The sequence below is a fragment of the Salmo salar genome, chromosome 13 (genome assembly GCF_965601325.2).
Source record: "Salmo salar chromosome 13, fSalSal1, whole genome shotgun sequence".
In the NCBI taxonomy this organism is placed as follows: domain Eukaryota; kingdom Metazoa; phylum Chordata; class Actinopteri; order Salmoniformes; family Salmonidae; genus Salmo; species Salmo salar.
In genome coordinates this window covers 67342501-67351939 of record NC_138303.1, presented here as the reverse complement: position 1 = coordinate 67351939, position 9439 = coordinate 67342501, and the positions used below count along the sequence as shown (strand labels likewise).

The following is a 9439-nucleotide window of genomic DNA, read 5'->3' as shown; positions in this document are numbered from 1 at the left end:
TTCAAAATAGTCGTTCAGTACAGTACCTTTTCCATTAAATTAAACGTTGAACAACGTTCTGTCGTACTGAACGCACCTCTGGGTGGTGTTCATTGGGACACACCATAGCAAAACGGGAAACGAAAGAGTTCTTGGACAACTTCAGATAGTACAGTGTTTTCCGTGATTCCCTCCGTTTGAGAATTTTCTTCAATTTCGTGCCTACTGCAGACACCCCAGTGTTCTCAGAAAATTGAGGCAGAGGCATGTACAGCAATTAACACAAATTCTGGTTTAAAAGGATTCATCAAATCAGTTTTATTTGTCTTTATGGGGTGTCTGATTTTACAAGTTGCAACAAAATAATTCCTCTCAATCAATGTTTAGGTTAGTTAAAGAGCCCATTCGTTTTTCAGATAAGAAATTCCTCAAAAAAGGGCACACTACAAACAAAAAACCTTTATATATGTATATATCAAAATCAGATATATAAATATATGAAAAAAATCAGATAATGTTATCAAAAATAACAGGAGACAGGGAGTGTTGAAGGTAGTGAATAAGCTGCATTTAGTAAATTACACAGCCAAAAGGGGACATGAGGTGACAGACACTATTGCGAGGATGGAAGTCCGATTCGGGACAGAAAACGTTAACAGTACACCGTGTACTGTCATAGAGAGAGTCTAAATCCACAAAAAAACTAAGCACAGCAAACAAATTCGGAACTTGAGTATATAAAAACTTTAACCAAACCGTGATGATGGAAGAGAGAAGCACATTGGAAGACCCGCCAAAGGAGTTGAAACACCCTTTGTCTTAAAAAAATATAAGGCCTCCCGAGTGGCGCAGCGGTCTAAGGCACTGCATCGCAGTGCTCGAGGCGTCACTACAGACTCGGATTTCATCCCAGGCTGTGTCACAACCGTCTGTAACTGGGAGTCCCATTGTGCGATGCCCTATTAGCCCAGCGTCGTCCGAGTTAGGGGAGGGTTTAGCCACGGGGGGGCTTTACTTGGCTCATCGCGCTCTAGGGACTCCTTGTGGTGGGCCGGGCGCCTACAGACTGACTTCGGTCGTCAGTTGAACTGTTTCCTACGACACATTGGTGCAGCTGGCTTCTGGGTTAAGCGGGTTCATGTTAAGAAGAGCGGTTTGGCAGGTCATGTTTCAGAGGAGGCATGACTCGACTTTTGCCTCTCCCGAGCCTGTTGGGGTGTTGCAGCGATGAGACAAGATCGTAATTGGATATCACGAAATTGGGGAGAAAAAGGGGGTAAAAAATAAAGTATGGGGGCTTTTTGAACAGAAGACGTGTACAGTAGTATTGTACTAAGAGGACGGCGGGAATGCATGCAACGGATAAAATGCATATTTAAAAAAAATTGTTTTATCAGCCCAGTTATAGAAATGTAACCCCCCTTATTTTAACCCAATTCACTCTTAACTTGAATCCAATGGCCAGTCAGTCATTGGGCCATACTCTCAACACCTACCAGGCCCCTGTGAGTCCCTTGATAAGAGGGACCGGCCCTGTGTGGATATGTGTGAAATCAAAGCAGCAAAACTACTGGAAAAGTAAGCCTAGGGGGCACTGCCCCCAGACCCCAGCTAAATGTTCCACCTCTGCACAGCCATTAATCCTGATCACACTGATAATGCACAACTCACGCTTCACCGTGCCGAGGCTCCTACATAGAGTGGATATGGATGGATGCTGACCTGGGATAAGGGTTGTGTTAGTGGGAAGGGGAGACACTGCCCCATGCAGTCTGGGGGGGGGGGTTGACTAAAGTGCCTGACAATCTTTGGTCTACCAACCCTACAGGTTGCAATACTACAAGCCATGTCAAAATGCATTTGGAAGAAAGCAAAGAAGAAAACAACGGCACAAGCAGGAGAAGACCGCACACCATTCCAGGTATTTTCATATTTCAGAATGCATCGTAACTCATTTCACTTTTTTTTAAACAAATCTAAGTTATACAGTTATATGTTAACATCCTCATCAAACCCTGAGCAAAGAGAGGAGCCTCCGAGAAGGCCGAACATAAGACTTCATATATTATAACAAAACAAATCTGTACTGAATAAGAATTAAAATAAAGATGATTAACAGGATATGTGTTTTGCATGCAGACCCTTGAACCCTATGAACCGCATGATTCGAAGGCTCTGGATTGGATGTCAAGGCAGGGGGCGGGGGATTGCACTTTAGCGACACGTCGAGGTGCCCTGAGTGTCAAAGTGTACGAGACTACTAGCTCTCTATAATCCGCCTCATACCTCACAACGACATCGACCGTGACCTTGCAACAGACTAAGAGTAATTGCAAAAGTATACCATGGAAATCCCTAAAGCCATCAATGTCACCCTCACCTTTTCAGGCAAACCCCATCTGTCATGGGCTTACATATCAAATCAATAAAAAACGCTTCAAGATGGGGGCAAATGTCTCTGAAATGTCAATGTCAATGTCAACCATATAAGGTTCCCAACAGTGGTTGTCCTGTATTGTGAGGCGATTGGTTGTGGCGGTCCTGCATCGTGAGGATATTCGTGGAATTGACTAATGAGGGCACGCAGATTCTGCTCTGGTCCAATAATAATACATTTTACTTGAGGTACACATTTCAAGATAGTCAAGGACATCTTGCATTAAAAGTAGACCTACATAAAATCTAGTGCAGTACATAAAATAGGGCTCTGGTCAAATGTAGTGCACTATATAGGGTATAGGTTGCCAGTTGGGAGGTAATCCATGTGAACAGATGGAGAGTCTGGCCTTGAGGCGTGTCGCTGTGAGCAGCACATCCAGAGGGCCTTTTTAAAGCCATGATGGCCTGATTGGCCTTGCTAGGAAATGGCCCTGTAGCCTAATTAACACTGTGTTCCCTGGACTCCTGAGCTGCTGAGTGGAGAGACTGGACACCTGATGCCAGCAATGGCTCATCTAGATCAGTGGTTCCCAAACTGTGGGGCGCGCCCCCTGCAGTCAGCATAATTTTTTTTAAGGAACACAGTCCAGCTTTAAAAACTTACTCTTGAGAGCTGTAATAGTAGAATGCTCAAGGTGCAATTTCGAAATTGGGTAACGCATCATCAGTTCCTCTTGTCATGTTAGTCATTGCAAACCTTAGAGTTATTTATAACTTGTTAGAAATGTCCAGATCAACTAGCCCATGTCAGCTAACAGTTTTTTAGCTCATAGATAATGTCATTTTTTTGTCACTCAAATTTCACATGAACACACATTAGACATGGCAAAATGTATAGAATTGCAAAAACATTTGCATTAAAACTGCAACATTTTCTTTGCAGCCCATGACAAAAAAAATTAGAATAATATTAAATTTAAAAAAAATATATATATAAAAAAAATAAAAATAATAAATCAGCAGAATTGCAGGAAATAAGCTTTAAACCTGCATTCTCTCCATCAACAAGAGAGGTGTGAACAGTTTGTCATGAACAGTGCTTGTGCCCATAGAAATAGACGTGGTGCATGACGTGATGTTCCCCATTGCTGGTAAACGTATAGAGGAGTGAGTGAGAAAGATTGAGACAGAGAAATAGGGAGGACAAGAGAGTGAGAGCGCACGATTAGAAGGCCTGGGATGTTTCTGTACGGAGTTCTGTGGTCACATCAGTCAGACAGACAGACAAAAGACACTTGAGTCGAGGCATATTGATAGAGTTGGACTCTTTGCCTCTGCCTCTGGGTCCAGGCCAAACAAGCCCATCATTTAACAGCAGCAGCACTTAGCTTCCCTTCCTCCCTTCCCCAGCCTTCTGCCTGCTCTGCCCTGCTCTGCTCTGCTCTTGCTCCAGCGCCGCCCCGGAAGCACAGTGGTTTGGTCCCGGACTGGAGTGTTTCTCAGCAGAAAACAGCTGAGTCCCCACAATGCAGCGGTCTACGGAGTAGAGCAGTGTCACCACAATGCAACCGTCCGCTAGAGAGGAGAGTCCCCACAATGCAGTAGTTTCCTAAAGAGAGCAGAGTCCCCACAATGCAGTAGTTTCCTAAAGAGAGCAGAGTCGCCACAATGCAGTAGTCTCCTACAGAGGACAGTAGAATCCCCAAAATGCAACCTAACATGCAGACAGAACTTCAGCGGCCAGGGCCACGTTGACAAAACTGATGCAAAGGTGCATCCTGACCAGGGTCCAATAGTTATTAAAATAGCCTCTAAGACCAGATAACGTTGATTAAATACATGATGATTTGCTCAAGCTAAAATGCGGTCGGCGCATGTAGGTTTGAAGCAAAGTTGTCTTGGTCCTCACACAAACACTGCCCTCCATTCTCAAATGTGTCCAATTGCCAAGGGCAGCCTTCTTAAGTCTGGTCAGTGTTAAAACTAGAAGAATGTGTTGAGTATGAGCAGAAATAGTGTGTGTGTGTGTGTGTGTACGTGATATAAAATGTACCTCTCACGGCTTCAGACTTTTCAAAGTGCTAACAGAATCTACAGAAAGCTTCTCATTATCAAGGTTGTCATCATAAAAAATAAAAAAACATGTGCATATGGTAATTCATTCTCTAAAAACAAACATATTTAGTTATTATTATCCTGTATTTACAGCCCTATGATTGGTGCTCCATGCTAGCAGCACTGATGCCAACAAGCGTCAGTTCCTCCTTGCCACTATAAAACACATGCCGTGGATGGGCACTCTGGCTAAAATAACCAGCACCTCAATTTACTGGTAAATTAGTAACAATTATCTACAAGTTAACGGTGTTTCATTAATTTATATAGAACTATTGCCTTCATATTTGAAGGCTAAGGACGAGTAGGTTAAACGACAACATAAAACTCTGGAAAAGTATTCAAGGCCATATGGGTTGTGTGGACAATATGATAAGATGTATCACATTTAAAGTAACTGGCCAGTGTTTCCAGATTTCTATGAAATATGACCTATAATTAATTACAATGAGTGAAATTGTTTCTTCTCCCCCAAAAATGTAATTGTGTTAAAAAGCATATTTTCTGTTTTGGAATGGTGTGGGCGTACCCCAACAGCCGAATGGTGTGGGCGTCGACCAGTCAAAAAATATTAACGCGAGTAGACCGCTGATTGGCCAGCCCATCTTCCTCAAGAGGATGTCATCATCCTCTATGCGGAAATAGCAAGCATTTTTTTAAACTGTCTGTAGAGCTAGGCTATATGGACAAAAATCCATATCACGATAATGTAAAAAACTAAAAATGAGCTAATGATATTTCTGTGATTAAATTATGATTAAAAATAATTGGGAGGTGCTAGAGCTGGGCGATATGGACAAAAAGTAGTATTGCAATAAATGTAACAATATTGCTCGATAACAAATACAATGCTAAACATTTTTTTTTTTACTTTACATTAGCGGCAGGGCTCTAGATGATTTATTTTTCAGTGCCAAGTAATACTTGGCAGCCTGACTCAAAAAGTAAGCCATTTCATCTAACATATCCAGGAAATGCATGAGATACCTTGATGTGTAACCTATTAAAATATGATCCAATATTAGCAGATTTATTTTTGACGACATCTTTGTGCACATTGGCCTAAAAAAGGCTATATTATTCACCACCTGAGGAAGTGGGAACTCAAAACAGCTAGATTGCTAACTCTAAATAGGATATTGTTGCTATATAGAATAAATAATTAGCCTACATGGCCATCAGTAAACGTTGGCGAATGTCCTACAAAAACTTTCCAGCACTAGGCCTAGGCTACTTGATGTAGGCCTATTAACTGCAAATGGCGGGCTCCGCTCATCTCCGCTGCATCAAAACCATACTAACTACAGCCTATTCCGGTTGTAAAGTGTTGCCATGAACTCAATATTGAGGTGATAAATACATGATATACTCCCAGAAAGCTGTGAGTCTCCTCTCTAACTAGAACAAAAGTAGTTGCTTTGAAAACTGTATTCCCCCCCCCCCCCCAATAGCATTTTGAGCAACGGCCATATGCTTGTGCTTCTCAGAATGCCTCTCTCCTCCGCCGTGTGCAGTGGGTGTCCGCAGCCAACAGCCAAACAGGGACAGGCAGGAATCAACATAATGCATAGGCTATTACTGTTGACCAAATAATGATTTTAGAACAAACTACAGAAACATTGTAGCAAAATCACAGAAAATTCCTGATGTATGCGAAATGCTTCGGTAAGGGGAAGGTAATGTCAGTAATTTTCTGCTTATCGTCCCAGCTCTAGATACAATTCTGAGTTGGGGTTTTTTCTCCAATTTATGCTTTGGCCACAAATACAACTATAGGATGAGTCAACATTTGGGTACAAGTTAACAGAATATGAACTTTTAAAAGTGAGATTTTCACTGGACAGTTACTTTAAAAAAAAACTGGGGTTGTTTCCCGTTGCTGACCTGTCCTAAGGAGCCAACCAAGTCAGGAAAAACTCATAATTCATCCCCACAATAGGCGATCATGAGTAAAAGTAGAATACATGAAATGAGTGTATCGCCACCATCAAGCGTTTCTTATTCTATTCGACAATCTTCTATTTGAAAATAGAGTATAATTTTGGAGCAGGGCCGCATGCAGCTGTGTAATCATCCTGCTCCAGCATCATGCTAGGAACTTTACTGTTTTAATATCTAAACATCAGGTTAATCTCTACTACATGGGGTTTTAAATTGTCCTCGCTGTTTTCAACCCTGTCCGTTTTATTGCTCCAACTGGCACCGAGTGGGCCGGTCCCTGGAGGACACAACGTGACAAGCCCCTCCCACGTGGCCCCCCCAGACCCCGTTACCAGAGGGCAGCATTGACCTAACAGAATCACCCCACCACTCCCACCCCGCAAACTTCACGTCAAGTGACCGTAAAGTCTTGTCTCCACCCATTAAAAGCAGCTTCAGCTGCTGCAACGGAGCCGAACCCGGGACTAAACGAGCAATCCCATTCCTTCTAATGCTGCTACAGCGCTCCCAGAGAAGTCTTGCGTATGTAAACATACGAACAAAGCTTTTGCTAAGCCACCCCCTTTAGGTAGGGAGGACACAGCACATAATATAGAGAGAGGCTCCTAGCTTGTGATGCCCCACCCTGTGTGACACTGAGGGGCGGGGTTTAGAGAATTCATGTAAACAGACGCAGCAGGGCAGCAGTACAGCACACAGAACCCTGTTGGGTCGTAAACAACAAAGGAGGAAGACGGGAGCGCTGCAGGCACACCGATTGGCCAGCGGCGGCAGCCATGGAGAACGGTGAATGAGGAAACGGGACAATGGGAGGCGCTGAGGTGGATAAAGGAGGGTGGAGTTCCACAATCCAATCACATTAAATGGGTTTTTGTGTAGCTATGCTGGTGCAAAGAGCTTGGTGCAAACATTTCTTTTTCATTTTCTCCTTCAAATGTAGATGAGGTGACACCCGTACCTATCTTAGTTTGTAAACACCCCATCCCATACCACCCCACCACCCCTCGTCCCACCACCCAGCCTTGTCACCATTACTATCTGCCTGCCAAGTCCCCTTTCCCGCTTCTCCTCCTCTCCCGCCGGCGGTCTTTTAAAGATGAGGACTGGGTGGGTGGACAAACACTTCATAAAATGTGAATCTTCAGAACTTGACATAAAAATCGACAAACAAAAGAAATCAACAAATTCTACAGACACATTCATCTACACTAACTGATCTTCATCTGATCATTCATCTACACTAACTGATCTTCATCTACACTAACTGATCTTCATCTGATCATTCATCTACACTAACTGATCTTCATCTGATCATTCATCTACACTAACTGATCATTCATCTACACTAACTGATCTTCATCTGATCATTCATCTACACTAACTGATCTTCATCTGATCATTCATCTACACTAACTGATCTTCATCTGATCATTCATCTACACTAACTGATCTTCATCTGATCATTCATCTACACTAACTGATCTTCATCTGATCATTCATCTACACTAACTGATCTTCATCTGATCATTCATCTACACTAACTGATCTTCCAATCAGCAGAGCATCTACACTAACTGATCTTCCAATCAGCAGAGCAAGTAATACATGAAGGGGAGGGGCCGGGGGAGTGTCTCAGCACCCCCCCCTCCGAAAAAAGCAGGAGCTCCATTCTGTCTTTTTCATATCTTTTAGGGAAACTCCAGTGTAGCACTACAAATATAACCCCTGTCCAATCCCTCTAATCCAAGCACAGGGGGGTGGTGGTAACCCCCCCCCCCCCAAAAAAAAAAAAAAAATGGAGCTTGGACTGGGCATGGAGCGATCAGTAGCATCGAAGCAAAAGGGAAACATGGGAGTGGGGGCTCAGGGGGAGGAGGAGCAGTAGCAGTACTAGTGTAATCATAGTAGTAACGGTAGTAGTTTTGGGGAGACTGTGGTATGTAGCCGAAGTGCTTCTGCAGTAGAAGTAGTAAGTAGTAGTCGATGGTGGTTCATTTTTGTGTGACTCGAGCGCATATAGAGTAGAGAGAACCGAGAAAGAACAGAGAGAGCGCGATGGTGACGGAGTGAGCTCTCCAGCTCTAGTGGTTTCCCTTGGGTTGGCTGTCCGTGAGGGAGGGGGGGCTAGGTGGGGGCAGGGGGGAGGAGTCCTGGCTGCCGGCAGCAGCGGTGGAGTGACACTGGCGCTGGTAGAGCCGCCAACCCTTGCGGCAGAGCAGCACGAACCAGTAGACCTGTGGCGCCAGGATACACAGGCTGCCCAGGTTGACCGACAGTGTCAGGTGGAAGGGCACGCCGTAGACGGGGATGCCGTAGTGACGGCCGTAGACCCAGTACATGTAGGGAAAGAGGGCGATTCGACACAGGAAGAAGCTGAGCAACACCATGCCCCCGTTGGCCTTATGGATCCAACAGTCCTGCAGACCCAGCTGTGAGAAACAAGAGGAGAGAAGGATGGAGGGAGGGAGAGATGTGTTGGGAGAATATTGAAAGGAGACAAAGAGGGAGAAAAAAGGTCATTATATGGTCAAACAGTCTTCAAATTCTAAGTGAGCAAAACTGGGCTGGAATCCCTGGACCTGTTTGAATACTTTGAAAATACATTCTTGCTTCCTCCCTTCCATGATGTAATCCCTGATCTGAAGACTGGACTGGTGAAAGCTATGAAGTGATACACATGCATCATGGTAGATCTGTTGACAGATACACTATTACAGGAAGCGAAGTAGGCATTCTAACAGTGCCCATGTGTGGTCTTGTGTGTTATGACAGTGGCTCTGCAGTACCCGACCAGTCCACCAGAGGACACTAAGTAAGAGAGCAGAGAGCGGCCCTACTGAATGAAGAGTCAGAAGTCAGCAGAAAGTGAGCTGGAGACCAAACAGGTTGCCTGCTCACTGCTCTTTGCTCTTTTAGTGATAAACATAGACCAGGAGTGTTTATTTAGTGAGTAGCTGTATGGATACAAGTACATACAGGTAACTGCCAAAATAAAGGAAACACCAACATAAAGCGTCTTAATAGG

The 9439-nt window shown here is 44.0% G+C and overlaps 1 protein-coding gene across 1 annotated transcript in view; it reads right to left on the bottom strand.

The window, feature by feature from the left end:
• Positions 1-266: 266 nt before the first annotated feature.
• Positions 267-9439, bottom strand: part of LOC106567575 (ceramide synthase) — a 62392-nt gene continuing 53219 nt past the window's right edge. Inside the window, exon 5 of the mRNA XM_014137053.3 lies at positions 267-8843. Coding sequence (XP_013992528.1) covers positions 8496-8843 — 348 coding nt within the window. The 3' untranslated portion in view covers positions 267-8495. The remainder of the gene's footprint in view (positions 8844-9439) is intronic.